This window comes from Toxorhynchites rutilus, chromosome 3, assembly GCF_029784135.1.
Source record: "Toxorhynchites rutilus septentrionalis strain SRP chromosome 3, ASM2978413v1, whole genome shotgun sequence".
Taxonomy (NCBI): Eukaryota; Metazoa; Arthropoda; class Insecta; order Diptera; family Culicidae; genus Toxorhynchites; species Toxorhynchites rutilus.
This window is the reverse complement of record NC_073746.1, coordinates 64,637,509-64,657,832: the sequence shown is the minus strand read 5'-3', so window position 1 is coordinate 64,657,832 and position 20,324 is coordinate 64,637,509. Positions and strand designations below refer to the sequence as shown.

Here is a 20,324-nt window from a genome sequence, read left to right as displayed (position 1 = left end):
GCAGCACTGGGCCCCAAAACTTTCCTCATTTCAAAACATTCCACTAAATTGTAGCATAAATGCTCTAGAATTCAGAAAAAAGCACCCAAATTTAAATTAAAATTGTTGAGGTGGATCTAAAAATAAAAAAAAAAATTAATGTTGGAATACCTAAAACAAATTGAACTGTCAATTGATTTTTTTTAAGATCCACTTTGAGCACTTTACGCTTTAAGTATTTTATTCAAATTTTCATTTCCAAGCCCATTGAGTTTGACGTGAAAATAAAAAGAAAACTGCGTCTTTCACCATAGCTCTTATAGAGAACAAAATAGGGATGCAGGAAAATTTCCTATTTTTGGTAACCTATACAATATTTCCCAGAGCACTGCATACACGTACTTCCAGCGCACGAATACACGTAATTTACAAAAAATTATAACTCAAAAACTATCATATCTACAAAATTCTGGTCAAAAGATAAAAAGTAGGAAATTTTCATAAAAATATATCAAAAGTTTTTTTAAAGAAGAAAAGATTTTGCAATTGTAACTTTTATCTAAAAAAAAGGTGCCTTTACAATTTCCAACAGGTCACCCATTCATCGGAAGATGGGCACTTTTGCAGGTAAAAAGTTAGAAAAACAACGTTTTCATTTTTTCTTTGAAAAATTACTACTTATTCGTAATTCTGTGTAAAGTCAAGACAGCGATATGGCGCATTCCAAAATGTTTTAGATATAATATTAACTTTCATCGAAGACATCAACTTTCTATCTTTTCTAGTTTTACGAATACGTGGCATTTTTGTATGGAGACTCTTGAAAAAAAATAAAATGTTCTACTCGTCACATTTTTGTGTGCCAATTCTCACGTTTGATATATTCTTGACATGATTTGAAAAAGAAAAACGTTTGCAAAACATATAAAAAGCGATAATTTATACCTAAAAATGTTACGAGTTGAACATTAATAGTTATTTTTCAACGAAAACATTTTTGCAGAATTAAAAAAAATACATTTCTGAGAAAAATGGGTTTCAATTTTTGAAATTTTCTAAATCGTTTGATATTTTTAAATGAAAGCTTAAAAAATTTACTGGATTTTATTCTATGTATGTTTTATAGTTTTTGAGTGATTTTTTTTTTGTTTTTTTTTTTATTTTTTTCTTTAGAAAAAATCCTCATTCAATAACTATAAGACCTACAAAATGTTGATGAGAGGAATATCATACAATTTTCTAGTACAAAATTTCATTGAACTTATTTTTGAAAATTTAAATTCATTTTTCTAAAAAAATATATATTAATTAAAATTTTGAAAAAAATTCTATCAATGTTTAACTCGTAACATTTTTATGTATAAATTATTATTTACATGTTCTGCAAAACTTTTTTCTGAACACGACATGTCAAACGCGAGAATTTACACACAAAAATGTTACAGAAATTGTTTCTTGAGATTTTTTGTAAAAATACGTTTTTGAGAAAAATGAATAATAAATAAAAATATTGCAGTTTAATTTTTCTTAAAAAATTTTTTTCTGGTATTTTTTGTGAAAATTTAAACAATTTTCTACATTACATCCTTCAAGCTGAATTTTGTAGATATGATAGTTTTGAGGCATATTTTTTTGTTAAAATTAAAGAAAAAAAATTGGGGCCTTTCAAAAAAATGTAGTCTAGTTCTTTTTCTAATATTTCAAGTATCCTAAATTGCCTAAATGGCACATATGTAGAAAAGGCGTAGGAACACATTCAAATATGAATTAAAGCAGTAGTGAATCAAGAAATCCCGAAAAAAATGCGCTTCCAGTATTTTTTTTTTTTTAATCGCGAAATAAACAAAAAAGTACGTTTTCCACCATATATTTTATAATGAACCACATATGGGTTCAAACAACAGTCAAAATTTCTTATTTGGTATCCTATACAATATTTTTCATAGAGGTGATGATTTGGCTTGATGACACTTTTTGATACCTCACCCATCTAGGCCCTCTAAAAAAATATTCCTTATCCACTTTTATCGAGTTCTCCCAAACTCAACTACTTTCAAGATCGTACCGTTTTGACATATTTTTCAAACAGACACAAATTCCGAACACTTCATTTCTAAAACCAAATTCACTGAACATCAATGCTATAAAAAATTGTATAATAGAAACCCCGATATTCTTTACGGCATACCCTTCCGTATAATAACATTTATAGATATCGAAACAACATCGATGTTCAGTAAATTTTATTCCAAAATTATGTGTTCGGAATTTTAGTCAAAACGATAATATGTTTTTAATGATTATTTGTAATCATAAAGCTTATATATTTTTTTTCTTTATTTTAGTGATTTTCAACACATTTCGGCTGGTTCGTCACTTTTACTTCCATTTTTGGAAGAATGTCGGGAGTGAGAATTGAACTCGTGATCTCTGCGTTAGAGGTAAGGATGTTACCACTACGCCAGATCGCCTCCTCGCTTATAATAATATACTTACCGAAAACACCCATTTTTGGGTTATACGAAAATTAAATTCTACAACTTAACAATTTTGAAGAACTATTCGCGATTCTCCTGCAATAGCTGGTTTTTCAAAAGTCTTGAAATATTTTCCATGATATTCTATCTCTGACACTAGAACGATTGGACGAACAGTTACATGCGGTGAAATGATTATTGCAAAAAAAATTATACTACAATTTTGTTCACATATTTTGCTTTTTATTGTCTAAATCATATTTTTAAAACATATTCTTTTTAATGCACATTAGTTTGGAGAACTATGTTTCTCCTATATATCTTAATAAACTTTATTGTAACTCGGTATAATGTTCGTGAGCTTTTTTGGGATTCTATCCAAAGTAATTCTAAATATAATTATTGTTTTTTTTAAATAATGTTCCCAAGAATCTCGATGAGTTGATGAGTTTGAAATGTCTTTTGTACAATGAATTTCAAATTATCGATGTAATATCGTGCAGCCAGTAGATGATTTAAATCATATTTTTATGAGAAATTTGGTTGGGAAAATTATTACACATGGTTATATGTAAGTTTATCGACACAATTCTTTTTTGCGACATACCAAAAATCAATTTAAAGAATGGCGAGTGTGAAATATACGGGATTACGTATTGAATTTTAGTAAATAACAATCTAGCGAATTCGTCCTTGAACTAATTTATTTGATATACATTAGATAATACTTTTAGGCAACAATGAGTTTCTGATTCAGGGCGTGTCCCGCCAGTGGAGCCACAAGAACGGATCCGGTATTGGGAGTGATATATTTGGCAACTTGAGCACCTCCCAAGTAGTTGTTATATCCATGTCCATAGCCACCCCAGTGGAGTCCCCATGGATTGACCTTGGCAATGTTAGCCTGAACGACGGTAGTCTTCGGAGCGTACCATCCGTTCCAGCCATGATTGATAGAATCAGCGGCTGGCCATGCCGAGGCCCACGAGTTGGCGTATGGGGTGTCGATAATACCGTTAACGTTCCAGGTGTTCCACTTGTTCAGTCCATTCCACGAGTTCCAGCCGAGGGCACCTGCAGGCCAGGCTGATGGAACATACGATCCCTGAGCTGCGACAGCCAGAGTGGCGACAAACAGAGCAATAAAAACCTGTAATGTTTAAATTGTTAAAATGAGGTTTGTGCAAAAATTGTGGAAGTGAATTACCTTCATTTTTGGAGTTTCAGAAAGACACTGAATGGATAGTTTCAATAGTTAGTGAAGAACTGTGATATCTGTTCCAAAAATGCACCATTTTTATATTTGCTGGTTTTCGCAAAATAGAACGTACCCCATGCGTATTCATAATCGTGTCCTTCGAGCTGAGGTTCTCAATAATGTTTTTTTTTTGGTGAATAATTTCCATTGCGTGTCTCTCTCATTCGATCGACTGAGCGTATTTGTAGCAAATGAAAAGCCAAATTTTTAACCTCAGGAAGAAAAGCGGATGCAGTCAACCGTATCGACCCAAACAACAAGGACAATTTCAAGTCGTTTTCCGGAAAGAGGCTCGGAGAAAAACGGGCAGATATGCTATAAAATCGTTTGTTTGTCAAACGCAGAACACAGTTCATCGTTTGCCACCTTGCGCAACTATTTGTGTATCTTCTCCAAATATCAGAAATTTTAACAGAATGAAGGTGATTTGAATAACAAAATACGAATTATATATGTTTTTCTTAAATACTTAAATATTATATTCATATAGGTTTTCATCGTCCTATTCGTCATCACTCTGGCGGCTGCTGCCGCTAGCGGATCATATGTCCCGACTGCTTGGCCTACAACAACCCTGGGGTGGAATTCATGGAACGGATTGAACAAGTGGAGCACCTGGAATGACCACAATGGTATAATCGACACTTCATACGTCAACTCGTGGCCATCAGCATGGTCAGCAGCTTCTCTCAATAAAGGCTGGAATGGATGGTACGCTCCGAAGACTACCGTCGTTCAAGCTAACATCGCCAAGGTCAATCCATGGGGACTGCCGTGGAGTGGCTATGGACATGGATATAACGACTACTTGGGAAATGCCCTAGTTTCCAAATATGTCACTCCCAACACCGGATCCATCCTCGTTGCTCCGCTGGGTGGACACAATCTGAATCAAAAATTAATTGTTGCCTAGAAGTATTATTTAGAAAATATCAATAAAAAGACATGTCTAACAAATTCGCTCAAACATTGTTCATTCGTTTACTTTTTTGAACCTAAATCAGAGTCCGATGTTGATATCCGTGACAAAACAATATTGAACATTCATGATATTTGATATTCAAATTTATATATTTCTTTTTCTCAAAATTGAAAGTTGTCTTCATAATGAAAATGAGTAATTGATTCTGTTTTGTGAGCCTAAAATTGAAATATTACCATTCTGTACGTTCCATTCATCCATTTTCTTAAGAAAATATCGGGGATATTATTGTATCACATTCGTTAACCAGGTGCCGAGGCATCCAGACGTAGAGTTGTTCGCGTCTATTGTACCGTTACAACAATACCGTTATTGGCTTCGTGACTGGTGGAGTGCTTTTGTTTTCACCCAAGCGGGTTTGTGAATGTCGCGTGTGATCCGTGCTGTGGAGAAGCGGAATACCAGTGCCACAATCAGCGGAGAACAAAGGCTGCTACAGCGGACGCTGTGACCTTTTGCTGGTGTCGGATTATCGGCATTGTTTTTCTTGCATTGCCGTATTATCACCGAGGTATACCGATTCATCGCATTATTGGCCGATACACCATCTCGTCTGTATCAACGTCTGCCGTTCGATTTGGTGCAACGAGGTACATATAAAATAAATATAAATATAAGATTATAAAATTAGTTAGAACATTGATTATAATGGAGAATGATGAGGGATCTCCAGAAATGGAGACCTCCGACTCTGAAACCAATTCAAAAAAAGTGAATGGGAAAAAACATAAACGAGTCCCTCCTACAGAATGTAGTTCGTCTGGGGACGAATCTGCTCATCCTACCAAGCCCCCCTCGAAAAAAATTGCCTCCTCCCTCCTCCCAGAACTCCCCAAAACTCCCACTTCTCCTCTCCCACCATCGATTTCACTTCCTTCTTCTGATATTTCCGAGCCAGTTCAAACCTCGTCCTCGTCTTCCTCTTCTGTTGTATCCTCTCCCCGTGTCAAGGTTTATCCAGAAGATGCAACTGGAACTGGTCCCTGGGTTGTTTTCTTCCGGCCCAAACCAAACGGAAAAGCACTGAATGTTATTCAGATCACGAAAGATCTGACAAGATACTACTCCTCCGTGATCGAAGTTTTAAAAGTTAGACCGAACAAACTGCGTGTTATCGTGAGTGACCGGAAACATGCAAATGGTATTGTGATCGACCAGAGGTTCACCCTAGAGTATCGTGTCTACGTGCCGTCCCATGACGTAGAAATCTCGGGGGTGGTAACTGAAACGGGTCTGACGTGTAAAATGATAAAAAAAGGATTTGGAAAATTTAAAAAACTCCCTTTGGTGAGTGTTAAAATCTTGGACTGCCGCCAACTAGGGAAAGTCTCCCAAGAAGGGGGAGAAACTAAATTCACGCCGTCCGACTCGTTTCGAGTAACTTTTGCTGGTTCCGCCCTCCCTGACTACGTCATAGTGGATAAATTGAGGCTGCCTATGCGACTCTTCGTGCCAAAGCCCATGACTTGCCAAAAATGCAAGTCAGTTGGCCACACTTCAGCTTATTGTGCCAACAAGGAGCGCTGTGCCACTTGCGGAGAGCAACATATGGGCGAATCCTGCAGTGCGACTGAGCATAAGTGTCCATATTGCGGAGGAGCTCCACATGTACTCTCAGCTTGTGAAACTTACAAGAGTCGCTGGGAGAAACAGAAGCGCTCTTTAAAGGAACGCTCGAAACGCACATTTGCGGAAATTTTAAAGGGCGCTTCTCCACTGGCCCAGCAACAACAACAACCAATCTCCACACACAATGTTTTCTCTACGTTGCCAGTTGATGAAATGGAAGCGGACACAGCTAGCGGGGGCACACCGCTTATTTTCAAAGGGAATCCCCGGCGCAAAAATGTGACCACTCCCAAAATTCAAGAACAAGTCCCCCCGGTGATACCCCCTGTTAGCTTGCCTAAAAAATCGAGTGCAGCGGACAAGCAAAATCAGGTTCCTCCTGGCTTCCGTGGGAATAGTTCATCTTTGAACAACCCAGCACTCGAGGGGACATCAAAAACCCCAACTGTCCCTGTTTTTCCGTCCAGTTCAACTTCCCAATCGGGATTTATAAAGTTGACTGACCTTATGGATCAAATCTTCACGTGTTTTAATGTTTCCGACTCCATCAGAACCATTGTTATCTCAATGCTTCCAGTATTAAAGACAATTTTGCAACAATTGATGCAAACATGGCCCCTCCTTGCAATGATTATCTCTCTTGATGTCTAATTCAAATAGAGAGGTCGGAGATATCACTGTTTTACAGTGGAATTGTCGTAGTCTTATCCCTAAATTGGATACATTCAAATTTTTAATTCATAACTCCAATTGTGATGTTTTTGCTCTGTCCGAAACTTGGATTTCTTCGCGAGATGATCTCTCTTTCCACGATTTTAATATTATACGCTTGGACCGTGATGACAGATACGGAGGGGTGCTATTGGGGATCAATAAGTACCACTCATTTTTTCGAATTGACCTTCCACCTATTGGAGGGATCGAAGCTGTTGCTTGTCATGCAAACATCAGAGGCAAAGACCTCTGTATTGTCAGCTTGTATTAGCCTCCGAAAGCTGCGGTTAGCCGCAAGCAACTTGTTGACATGTGCTCACTCCTTCCTGAGCCACGATTGACCTTGGGAGACTTCAACTCTCACGGAACTGCCTGGGGGGAACAGTACGACGACAATCGTTCATCGTTGATATATGACCTTTGTAACAGCTTCAATATGACCGTTTTGAATACTGGGGAAACAACACGTGTACCTAAACCTCCTGCTAACCCAAGTGCACTTGACCTCTCGCTTTGCTCGAATTCACTATCGTTAGATTGCAAGTGGAATGTAATCCAGGACCCCAACGGTAGTGATCACTTGCCAATCAAAATTTCCATCACCATTGGGTCGAATTCTTCTGAATCTATAAACATGGCATATGACCTCACAAGACACATTGACTGGAAAAAATATGCGGACGCGATTGCTCTAGCCATCAATTCCAGAGATGGCTTACCTCCATTGGAGGAGTATAACTTCATTTCTCGTTTGATCTATGACAGCGCAGTTCGCGCTCAAACGAAACCCATCCCAGGTTCCACTATTCGCCGAAGGCCTCCCAATCTATGGTGGGATAGCCAGTGTTCCAAGCTTTATGTAAAAAAATCGAATGCATTTAAAGCTTTTCGGAAACGTGGAACCCCTGAAAATTTTCAAACGTATTTAGCCCTTGAAGATCAATTAAAAACTTAATCAAAGGGAAAAAACGTGCTTATTGGCGAAATTTCGTGGGAGGTTTGTCACGAGAAACGTCAACGAAAAAATTATGGAAAGTGGCTCGAAACATGAGAAATCGCTCTTCAACGAATGAAAGCGAAGAATATTCACATCGATGGATTTTTAATTTTGCACGGAAGGTTTGTCCTGATTCCGCTCCTGTGCAAAAAATTGTTCGAGATATACCACAAGATAGGTGCGATCTTGATTCCGAGTTTTCGATGGTAGAATTCTCTCTTGCTCTGCTCTCATGTAACAATTCTGCTCCGGGATCGGATAGAATTAAGTTCAACTTGCTGAAAAACCTCCCTGATGTGGCGAAACATCGCTTGTTGAATTTTTTCAATCGGTTTCTGGAGAATAATATTGTTCCAGATGATTGGAGACAAGTACGAGTTACAGCTATTCAAAAACCCGGAAAACCCGCGTCCGACTTCAATTCGTACCGCCCAATTGCAATTCTGTCTTGTATACGGAAATTGTTGGAGAAAATGATCTTGTTTCGCCTTGATCGATGGGTTGAAACGAATGGCCTACTCTCAGATACACAATATGGGTTCCGCAGGGGCAAGGGGACGAATGATTGTCTTGCGTTGCTTTCTTCAGAAATTCAAATGGCTTACGCCGAAAAAAAACAAATGGCTTACGCCGAAAAAAAACAAATGGCTTCAGTATTCTTGGACATAAAGGGGGCCTTTGATTCTGTTTCAATAGAGGTTTTGTCGGACAAATTACACTCTCGGGGTTTGCCGCCTCTATTGAATAATATGTTATATAACTTGCTTTGTGAGAAACATTTGAACTTTTCTCACGGAGATTCGGCAGTAAGTCGGGTCTCTTACATGGGCCTCCCCCAGGGCTCATGTTTAAGCCCCCTTTTGTACAACTTCTATGTAAGCGACATCGACAATTGCCTTACACAAAATTGCAGCCTAAGACAACTTGCAGATGATGGAGTGGTGTCTGTCGTAGGATCAAACGAATCCGACCTGCAAGGACCCTTACAAGGTACTTTGAACAATTTTTCAACCTGGGCCATTGGGCTAGGGATCGAATTCTCCACGGAGAAAACAGAGATGGTGGTTTTTTCTAGGAAGCATAGACCAGCAAAACCAAAGCTTCAACTTTTGGGTAAACCGATCACTCATGCTATGTCATTCAAGTATCTTGGGGTCTGGTTCGACTCCAAATATACTTGGGGGACCCATATTAGGTATCTGAGTAAAAAATGCCAACAAAGGATAAACTTTCTCCGTACAATTACCGGCACCTGGTGGGGAGCCCATCCCGAAGATCTTATAATGTTGTATCGAACAACTATTCTCTCAGTGATGGAGTATGGCAGTTTCTGTTTTCAATCAGCTGCCAAAACACACCTCATTAAACTCGAGCGAATTCAGTATCTTTGTCTCCGTATCGCGTTGGGTTGTATGCCCTCAACGCATACCATGAGTCTCGAGGTTTTGGCAGGCCTACTCCCACTAAAAGATCGCTTCAATTTATTATCTCTTCGGTTCTTCATCCGGTGTAAGGTTATGAACCCATTGGTGATTGGAAATTTTGAGCAGCTGATCGAGCTAAATTTTCATTCTGGATTCATGAGTTCATATCATGAATTCATCTCCATGCAGGTTGATCCTTCTTCGTATATTCCCAACCGTGTTTGTTTCCCTGACTACATCAATTCCTCTGTGCATTTTAATCTGTCCATGAAGCAAGATATCCATGGATATTCAGATTACCAACGATCGAGGATCGCTCCAACGATCTTCGATGAAAAGTATGGGGGTATCAATTGTGATAATATGTTTTTTACTGATGGGTCCACTATAAACGAGTCCACAGGATTTGGAGTGTTCAACGAATTTTTTAGCACCTCACACAGTCTTCAGAATCCTTGCTCAGTGTATATTGCTGAATTGGCAACAATTCATTGGGCGCTGGACAGCGTCGCCTCACGACCTGTTGAACACTATTACATTGTAACGGATAGTCTTAGCTCTGTCGAAGCTATCCGTTCAGTGAGGCCAGAAAAGCACTCGCCGTACTTCCTTGAGAGAATACGAGAAATTTTGAGTGCTTTATCCAGACGCTGTTATGTCATTACCTTTATCTGGGTCCCTTCACATTGCTCCATTCCGGGTAATGAGAGGGCTGACTCATTAGCAAAGGTAGGTGCAATTGAAGGCGATATTTATCAGCGTCAAATCGCCTTCAATGAATTTTATTCTTTAGTCCGCAAAAATACCATCGCTAACTGGCAACGCAAGTGGAATGAAGATGAATTGGGCCGGTGGTTTCACTCGATTATCCCTAAGGTTAGCCTCAAACCGTGGTTCAAATGTCTAGACTTGAGTCGGGACTTTATTCGCACCTTCTCCCGACTCATGTCCAATCACTGTTCGTTAGACGCGTTACTCTTTCGTTTCAATCTGGCCGGTAGCAATCTCTGCATTTGTGGCCGAGGTTACCACGACATCGAACACGTTGTTTGGGCGTGTGAGGTGTATCTTGTTGCCAGATCGAATTTAGAAAACTCCCTTCGGGCTAGAGGAAGGCAGCCCAATGTGCCGGTGAGAGATGTGTTGGCTCGGTTAGACCTTGATTACATGTCCCATATATATGTTTTCCTTAAAGCTATAGATCTTCGTGTGTGATTGTCCCTACATCCTTATACCCTCCTTTCCTTCCTTTGCGGGTAATTCGTCCCCTTGCTATAAATAGTAGAATAAGTTGAAATGTAAATACACTATAGATATACGAATAGATTTAAGAAATGAGTGTTCATCAACATTGTTACAATTTCCTTATATCCCATCCTTCTCCTAAAAATATGTCACCCTCCTAAACTCGAGTACACCGCGAGTAATCGGTTTTCCACCTTACTAACCATAGATCTAAGAAAATTGTTTATATATATAGTTTTAAAATTATATTTAAGAATTCGGCTCCTTTAAACTTAAGTAACTGAGCCTGTAAAAATAAACGAATTAATAAAAAAAAATTATTGTATCACTGCAAAACCGAGTGTTCGACTTCGAATATCATATGACCAATTTATACTACGACTGATTTTTCAGAAGGGCGTATCCAAAATCATTGACCTTTCTTTGAAAAAATCGTAACCCAAAATATGTTTGACCAAGGCGGTGGTAAATAATAATCTATTTAGTAAAAATAACATTTACTTTTTAAAAATCTCCACCAATTCACGAAAATAGAGATATGAAAAAATGCAAACATTTGCGGCATGCATTTTCTAATATTTCCTGAAAATGATTTTAATCAAATATATTGAACTGAACATTTTAGATGTTTCTTATTCATTATTTTCCCAACAACTTTTTCAAGCATCATATTTTAATCAGACATCTGGACGATTTTTCGAGAGAAAGACCAATGATTTTTAATACATTTTTTTGAAAAAACAGTCGTATTTTAAATTAGTTATATGATTGTGAAAACTTTGATTCTTGGTAGTTTGTAGAAATACCAAGTTTCGAAAAAACGGAGAGGGTCGGGTCAACGGTTGACTGAATTGACATTGAATTGCTCTACTATTTCATTACGTGAATATGCACGATATGATTTTTTCGTCATTTATGACTACTCAAGGTAAGAAGAAATAATGATTTTTTTCATGTGCGTAGTGCATTATACAGTATTGGCAGTTTTTGACTTTATTTTTAATATGTAATAAATTGAGTTGCACGTATTTTACTATTAAAGTATCGACACCATACACAACAATCGGAATTTCAGCCGCCTGGCTCGCATTTTCGCATTTATAAAAGCAAAAGTGTAAAATGTATCGAATTTTCTCTTTGTTGATCTTCATTGTTAACACTCAGTAACACCCTGTAACTGAACAACTGAATGGAACAAACAAAAAAAGCAAAAGATTTTTTTTAGTGTGAAATGTCACCTTTACGACGAGCCTATACCTGAAGTTGCATGATCGATATTACGCGAGATATCGATCAGTAAAGCCAGCTGTCGAGAAAATAATGGATAACTTTTTTCCCAACCTAATATAAATCTCGTGTCACGATATTCGTGGTCGAACTCCTCCGAAACGGCTCAACCAATATTCATGAAATTACGCACAAAAATCTTGGTGGGCAGGAGAATAGGACGAAAACTATATATTATACCGCTAGGATACCTATAACCGTATGTTTAATACCGACTAGAGTGGCCATATGCAGAAAAAAATTAAACAATTTTTATTTCAATTTTTTTCTCAAATTTGGCGTAAAAATACATATAACCTATTACCGTTTAGAATTTAGTTATTCAATTGATTAAGTTAGGTATAAAATTTAATAAATTAGAGTGTAGGAAAATTAGTATTAAGTAGGTTTAAAACTAGCCATAATAGAAATACACACACACATACACATACACCTAACACACAAACCTGTTGTCGGGCGAAAACGCCATAAAAGCCGTCGATTGCGCAATAGACGTTTAATAAGTGACATCCGAAAAAAGGAACGATGGGAAAAGGAAAGCACTATTGGGCCTACAATAAAAACTATTTATCCAAGACACAACAAAAGCTATTAAAGTGATCCCGATAATAGAATTTCAAATAAGCATTTGAAAGCTGCAGTTCGGCCTGAACGGACAGAAGGATCAGGTATGGATTTGAATAAAAAGCAAGACCCAGTAGTAACTCTGGACTATCAATTTTTCCCCATCATCTTTGCCCTGAACTCGGACTCCCCGAAGCGAAACGATTTTGAGAAATATTGCTGCTGCCCAGCTCTGCAGAAACGGGCAACTTGAGTCGTCAACCCTACAGGAACTCTACTACGGCAAAGCTCGCGGCGCACAGGTTTCGCTCGACAACATCCGGCCGGCCACATCACACTGACATACACACAAATGTAAGTTGAATAAACGAAACAGAAAGTAATCTATCTGTGTTTTTATTTATGAACTAAATTGTTAAATTGTGCCCAAAAGGGAGTGAGCCGATCTTGAGCCTCCGACTGTCAAGCTCGAGCTAGCCGAGTTAAAAGAGGCATTTGAAAGCCCACCCTCAATGGTCCCCGTGGCTTAGACCAGGGATCGAAGGCTTCTTTAGATTAGCCCTTCTGGCTAGTTTATTATAACAGAGAGTAACATACCTCACACTCACATTAATGTTATGTGGTTCGATGAAGAACAACACATTTGCAGCTACGAAATTTATATTGATTTTCTTTATTTAATTTGTCTACTTTATGACAAAAATATATTCCTTTTTTCACTTACATTTATTTAAGATTCGTAAATGAAATACATCGGGAATGGGATACAAGGAATGGTTTCCTTTTTTTTTTGTCGGTGGCCATCGTCTTGGCGCTCTATTACTCGGTATGTTAAACACAAGTTTGAACACAAGAGTCACGAACATAGGTCGTTGTAGGTGGTTGAAATATTTAAACACACTTACAAACAAATGGGTTATTTTTTATTGTTGAACCAACATATTCACTAGAAATAATGTTAATGACAGTAAAACGTTTGTCGGGTCAGCTAGTTTATTTAATAAAAGAAACGTTTGGTGAATGAACAAATTTTGCATTATAAACTATATGGTAATGGACTATATGGACTATATGGAATATGATAATGAATATTCGAACCAATAAATTGAATTTCAAACGAATCAAACGCAAGTGAGTTGATTTATTTGGCATAAATTAAATAATTCTTTTAATGAACAATAAGCTTCTGATTAAGGGCATGTCCAGTCAATGGGGCCACAAGAACAGTTGCTGGATTAGATGTGACGTATTTTGCAACCGGAGCAGCTCCCATGTAGTTATTATATCCGTGTCCATAGCCTCCCCACTGGAGTCCCCATGGATTGGCCTTGGCAATGTTAGCCTGAACGACGGTAGTCTTCGGAGCGTACCATCCGTCCCAGCCATTATTCAGAGAAGCAGCGGGCCATGCCGAGGCCCACGAGTTGGTATACGGGGTGTCGATAATGCCGTTGCCATTCCAGGTGTTCCATTTGTTCAAACCGTCCCAAGAGTTCCAGCCGAGAGGCGCACTTGCAGGCCAGGTAGATGGGATATACGATCCCTGAGCAGCGACAGCCAGAGTGGCGACTAACAGAGCAATGAAGGCCTGTAGAAAAATAAAAATATTGAACAAAACAAATGATAATCGGAATAATATTAAAATTACCTTCATTTTGGTTACTAGCTTCATTACCGAGAACGTTGAATTTAGACTGTCAAGAGTCGGTGAAACACTGTAATTTGTATTGAGAGAAGTGTAGATATTTATATCTACGATCAAGTCGGAAAGATATGAGAAACTTTTTCCACTTAAACACGAACATGGAAGTGCTTTTGTTACTTCCTTAGTAATTATAAGCATAATTTCCGCCTGTGTGTCGTATCGTTCAAATATATTTCGCACACTCGGAAAGATTAACCTAATAAGAAAAGCAGACGCACTCAACCGCGACGACCCAAACAACAAGGATAAGCTCATATCAAACTTAGGAAAAAGGCTAGAAAATGAGTTCATAAATGAGATATAAATAACAACGTTTGTCGAGCACAAGGCACAGTACAGCTTTACGAGCTTGCGCAACTTGTATATTTTACAAATACTCAATTTATCAGAAAATGAAGGTATTTCAATATAAGTTAACGAGTGATTAGTCTTTTCTGAATTATTTTCATCACTTAGACCATCATCGCTCTACTCGTTGTTACATTAGCAGTCGCCGCTCAGGGCTCATACGTCCCATCCGCCTGGCCTGCAAGTGCGCCTCTCGGCTGGAACTCGTGGAACGGATTGAACAAGTGGAACAGTTGGAACGATCACAGCATTATTGATACCCCACACGTCAACTCGTGGCCCTCAGCATGGCCCACTGCTTCCCTCAACTATGGCTGGAACGGATGGTACGCTCCAAAAACAACCGTCGTTCAAGCCAACGTTGCCAGGGTCGATCCATGGGGACTCCAGTGGGGCGACTATGGTCACGGATACAACAACTATTTGGGAGTTGCCCCGACGGCCAAATACGTCACCTCCAATCCAGGATCGGTTATTGTAGCCCCGCTGGCTGGACACGCCCTGAATCAGAAGTTGATTGTTGCCTAAATCGGATAAAATTGTTATATAACAAAGCAATATAATAAAACGACTATCATCAAAAAATGACTCTTTTGTTTTGCCAGTGTACTAAATTTGTTTGTGATTTACTGTTGCCAAGACATACTTGATATTGAACTAAAGGTTAATAAAAAAAATCAAATCGGGATTATTTCTTGGAAATAATCTAAATTTAAATTCTACAAAAAGTCCAACAAGATATTTTCAGGGTAATCAGAGTGCTTTTATTTTATAAAAATACAGCGGTATGAGCTTGAGCTTGACCTTGAGCTTGGGTAGACTGTACAATTCGTAGTTGCTCTCCGTGATTGACCTGAGCCAACCAAATTGCACAAAGAACACACAGAATGACGCTTGGGACTAGCAAATCATTCTCGTTGTGCAATTCTCGGTGATTCGAGCTTTAAATGGTCAATAACGACGCCGGCCACGTCCATACAGTCACCAGGGGAAGGGAAGGAATGTTAGTATGATATTCGCCGCCCGAAGGCCAGAAGGGTCGCCTCTATAGCGTGCTTCCCTAGCGTTTATCATGGGAGGGATAGTTGTTAGTAAGGAGAGGTAAGAATCAGGATTCACTGAGGTAAGTGATGTGATTATAAAAACGCTAACTATCGACCACTTGACGAAATGAAATTCCGAAAATCTCACGTGTCACGATTATCTTTAGGTATCCTGAAAAGGAAAACCACAATCGCGAGGACGGAGAGTTATGGGAAACCTGAGAAGGTAACCAATAAGACTCATCTAAAATCAATTGGACCCACGATATATTCTTTTATTCATTTCGCATACTCTATATCTAACTTGAATCGTATCAACGGAGAATCATCTTTGGGAAACCTTAGAAGGTAACCGAGAAAACTCGTTTAGAATCAATCGGGCTAACGAAATATTCCGTTAATCAACGAGCGTATTATTTATCGAACTGCAACGGTGGGCAAGAATTTAAGAATTATTATATAATTAAAGAACTAATTAATTTAAAAATTGAAGAATTAAAGAATTAAATCAAAAGTACTATTCAGACGCATTCCGTTATATTCCAAACTGAACACAGTAAAAAAAATGGGGCCATATTCGATAGCTGCCTGATCAACATTTTAAATATATAATATAGAATACAAGATAATACAAGAATCACATATTTACACAAAGGAAATAGGAGATGGAATTAAAAAATCTGGAGGTTGAAACTTATAATTTGTGACGTAGTTGCGCGACATACGTAATAACATGTCACGGCCATGCAAGTGCTAGAAAGGACTTGTCTATTATGCAAAACAATACCACCAATACATGTGATACGTTGTCGCTTCCTCCAGGGTAGCAACACAACACTGATTAGCCCGTTTAATGTATACAAGACGCGCGACTATATTCATTGGACGGAATTAATACACGAACACTAATAAATTAGAAAGGCTAATGGCACTTTTGTCCTTCTTATCGCTGCACTTCCGAACTTTTGCTCATGTTTTTCCTTATTCTTCGCGAAACTTTTACGTTTTTCATCGTGAGAGCGATTATATTCGGAGAATGTGTGGGAAAGAACACACGCACATCTATTCAACCTCCGACGACGGTCACAGATATCAAAACACGAATATAAAACATAAACGAAACTACAAAATGGAAGGCAATAAAATATGACACTGTTTACTTTTTCCTTCTTCGTTCTCGCGCTGTTAAAATATATAAAAAGAAATCCTTCAGATTTTTTCGGCCGTGAAGCGAGGAGAATTTAGTTAATGAAAACACCGATCATATTTCTGCGGTTACACTGCCACAAAAAATCACTGCATACGGTTTCACTCGCGAAAAAACGAAAAAAAATGAACGAAACACGAAGCAAACTCTACATATTTTTTCTGAAACAAGTCCCTTTTCCAGAACAAAACCTAAAACACGATTTGACACGATTCCATTCGAGCGATTCCATACACGCACACGCAACGAAAAGAAAAACGCGCCAATACCCGAAACTAAGTGAACCGAGAATGCACTAACACATGCGAGAAGAAAAAAAAGCGCCGCCGAACGCAATATTTGTTATTCTTCATTTTCGGAAAAATAATCCCGGAAAAATAAAAAAATACACTAGAGTCAACATAGGAAATACACTTTTACACTCGATCAATCAATTTTTCAGCCGATATTCCCGATAAATACTAATAGCGCAACAAAGAGCGCAAACAAAGAGCGTAAACGGGCACGTCTAGTCTGCATCATCGCTCAACCCCTTTATAAAAATACAGCGGTATGAGTACTTAATTCTTATTTTATGGACAAATATTTGGTTTACTTCTCACTTTTCGAATGAGAGAATGTCTGGAAGAACTTTTTTCTTATTTGGGATACAAGTGGATCTATATCTGATATTCAATTCATTATGTTTCAGGTACGCGAAGCACCTTGTTGGAAAGGTATTTTTGCGCGCTATAATATAGTCCTTGACAGTGTTTTGTTTGTTTAAGTCGTTCGTGAGTTATAATGTCGCAAATATGGAGCAAAATAAAGAGAAAATCCGACATATTTTACAGTACTACTATGACAAAAGCAAAAATGCATCTCCAGCTGCCAATAAAATTTGTGCAGTTTATGGACCCGATACAGTTTCCAAGCTCCGGGAGCTCGGATGGGAGGTTCTTTTGCATCCGCCGTATAGTCCGGACCTTGCACCAAGTGACTACCACCTGTTTTTGTCCATGGCGAACGAGCTAGATAGTCAGAAGTTAGCCACAAAAGAGGCCTGTGAAAATTGCCTATCCGAGTTTTTTGCCAATAAGGAAGCGAGCTTCTATAACAGGGGTATTATGAAGTTGGCATCTCGTTGGGAACAAGTCATCGAACAAAACGGCGCATATTTGACTTAAAACAGATGATTGTAACTAATTTTATGAACAAATGAAAATTCAAAAAAAATACCGCAGGACTTTTTTGACAGCCTAATATTACTTAAATTTCCAGTTCAGGTAGCGGCTGTTAATTTCGGTACATAACATAGGCAGGATATGTTGAGAATTTAAGATAAAGTAGCACAATAACATTAAAAAACAACAAAGCTAGCAAAGTTTAGACATGATTATATTTATTCTTCTTCTTAAATAGCGCTAACGTTCTTAGAGGAACTTCGCCGTCTCAACATAGTATTGTTTGCGTCATTTTTTTAGTACTTAGTTGAGATTAATATGCCAAATAACACGCCTTGGATGCATTCTGAGTGGCAAGTTCTAGAATACGCGTGACCACATTGCAAGTCGGAGGAAGAATTCCCCCGACCAGAACGGGAATCGAACCCAAACCTCCGGCGCTAACCACTCGGCCACGGGGGCACAGACATGATTATACATAAGAATTAAAAAAAATGTATATAATAAAAATCATATAAAGAACTTGACATTGCAACTTGCAACTTCTTAGATTAAACTCTTGGAAACTAGTATTATAACATAATCGTTACTAAATTTCTAAGACACAGCCGCATTTTTGACGTAGGATTACAAAACTATGTTATTTAATCCGCTTTTTCATCGTTTTGAATGTTATTTTATAATGTATCGACATTTTTTGAATAACTCCGTGGTTTTGTAGAATATGCTGAAGATGGTTGAGTCATGATTGATTTTTTTTTCTCGTGCTAATAATACGATAATAGTGAGCAAGCATCGCAAGTGTTATTTCTTTTCTTGGTGTCATATTCAGGGCTCGGCAAAAACATATTTCATTCATTACTATCGCTTCTCTCTCTAATGTATCATGTATGCATGTATCGATGCTTGAGTTACGTGTGGTTTGATATATACTACAGGTGAGTTAGATTTTTTGTATCGTACACGAACATTATTCACACATACAAAATATCGTGCAGTGTTGTGTTCAGAAACACTGACAAATTTGTGATTTTTTTTTCCACAAAATTGAACTGGGAGACAAAGTGAACCAAAATTTTGTTTAGAATTCCTCTCAACCGGACGCTATTAACTAATCAGTCTTTCCATACCAAACCGATATAGCGGTTCTTAAATTTTCGTGAAAAGTGGTGATTTTGATTTCTTTATCGCAAAAGAATAGAACCGGATTTTTCAATTTTAGGGTGGTCCGAAAAATCAACTTTTTCCTCTTTTTAAATAAAAAAAACAATTTATCAAACAAACTATATTGACAAACTCATAACTTTCCAACTACTCGAACGATTCAAATGATCAACATTTCAAATTAAAAGCAATGAACTAGTTTTCTTGGAAAAAAAATATTACTCTCGCAAAAAACATTTGTTTTGTTTTCAAGATTATTGATTATATTAGTTTTTTTTTATAGTTTACATGGTCTCGGGACCAAGGGCGCCATTTTTTTGTATCAATTCATTTTCTAGTCAATTCAAATTATGTTGACGGCGAATGCCGAAATAGTACTAGTCGAAGCGAAGATACTGAGAGGAGTGTCGATTCTCATTTTTCATGTTCGAAGATTTCGGGCCCCGGTCATATCTTTAACATTTATCGTGGCGGTCTTTTCACGGTCCAGGTGATTTTTTCCATCACCACCATCGTTCTTATGAACAAAACATTCACACCGCCAAAGGATAATCATCTGCACCGCTCTCCACCAGGCTGCATGAAAATCGCCAACTGACGCTTCGTATAATTCCATCGAGTTCCACCTGGAAGTTGCGAACAATTTGATCGTACCACGATTTCATTCATGACACAACACAATATCGACTCTCCAAAACCATCTAAATTCTTCCGCAGCATAAATAGTTATTGACTTATTGACACGAAGAGTAAATTTTTTTTTTCAAACAATCCCTTCTTCTTCTTAAATGGCATTAACGTTCCCTGTGGAACTTTTGCCCTCTCAACGTATGCATTATAACTAGCGTCATTTATTAATACTTAGTTGAGATTTCTTAAACAAGTTCTAAATTAAATAAAATCGGTTCCATATTCAAGAATTCCAAACTCTTCGTATTTATCAATGAACGGATTGAGCCGCCTGAGGGTGCTACCATATCATTGGACTTCTTCACTGAAATATGTATTATAAAAATATCTCACGTAAACTGTTGATGACCAGGCTATTTCCTGTGATCGAACTTTTATTGTTACGGGGTATTCATAGACGCTTATAGCCCAAAACTTAAAAAAAATTAACGATTGCATAAAGGTTGAAACATCTCCATATAGGTAAATGATTTTTCATCAAATATAGTTTTCCATAGATTTTGTTATA

General features: G+C 37.9%; 4 protein-coding genes across 4 annotated transcripts; 2 read left to right on the top strand and 2 right to left on the bottom strand.

Moving 5' to 3' along the window:
- Positions 1 to 3,186: 3,186 nt before the first annotated feature.
- On the bottom strand, positions 3,187 to 3,720 carry LOC129773189 (uncharacterized). Its single transcript, XM_055776767.1, has 2 exons — positions 3,664 to 3,720; positions 3,187 to 3,606 (listed from the first exon to the last, which is right to left on the bottom strand). Exons 1-2 carry the CDS (start codon positions 3,667 to 3,669, stop codon positions 3,187 to 3,189), a joined length of 426 nt encoding a protein of 141 aa, XP_055632742.1. The 5' UTR covers positions 3,670 to 3,720.
- A 366-nt stretch (positions 3,721 to 4,086) lies between these two features.
- On the top strand, positions 4,087 to 4,627 carry LOC129773188 (uncharacterized). The gene is made up of 2 exons (XM_055776766.1): positions 4,087 to 4,136; positions 4,205 to 4,627. Exons 1-2 carry the CDS (start codon positions 4,131 to 4,133, stop codon positions 4,625 to 4,627), a joined length of 429 nt encoding a protein of 142 aa, XP_055632741.1. The 5' UTR covers positions 4,087 to 4,130.
- A 9,025-nt stretch (positions 4,628 to 13,652) lies between these two features.
- Positions 13,653 to 14,342, bottom strand: LOC129774706 (uncharacterized). The gene is made up of 2 exons (XM_055778579.1): positions 14,145 to 14,342; positions 13,653 to 14,084 (listed from the first exon to the last, which is right to left on the bottom strand). Exons 1-2 carry the CDS (start codon positions 14,337 to 14,339, stop codon positions 13,665 to 13,667), a joined length of 615 nt encoding a protein of 204 aa, XP_055634554.1. The 5' UTR covers positions 14,340 to 14,342; the 3' UTR covers positions 13,653 to 13,664.
- A 233-nt stretch (positions 14,343 to 14,575) lies between these two features.
- Positions 14,576 to 15,078, top strand: LOC129775451 (uncharacterized). The gene is made up of 2 exons (XM_055780221.1): positions 14,576 to 14,599; positions 14,658 to 15,078. The coding sequence occupies exons 1-2, from the start codon at positions 14,594 to 14,596 to the stop codon at positions 15,075 to 15,077; spliced, it is 426 nt and encodes a 141-aa protein (XP_055636196.1). The 5' UTR covers positions 14,576 to 14,593; the 3' UTR covers position 15,078.
- Positions 15,079 to 20,324: the final 5,246 nt, after the last annotated feature.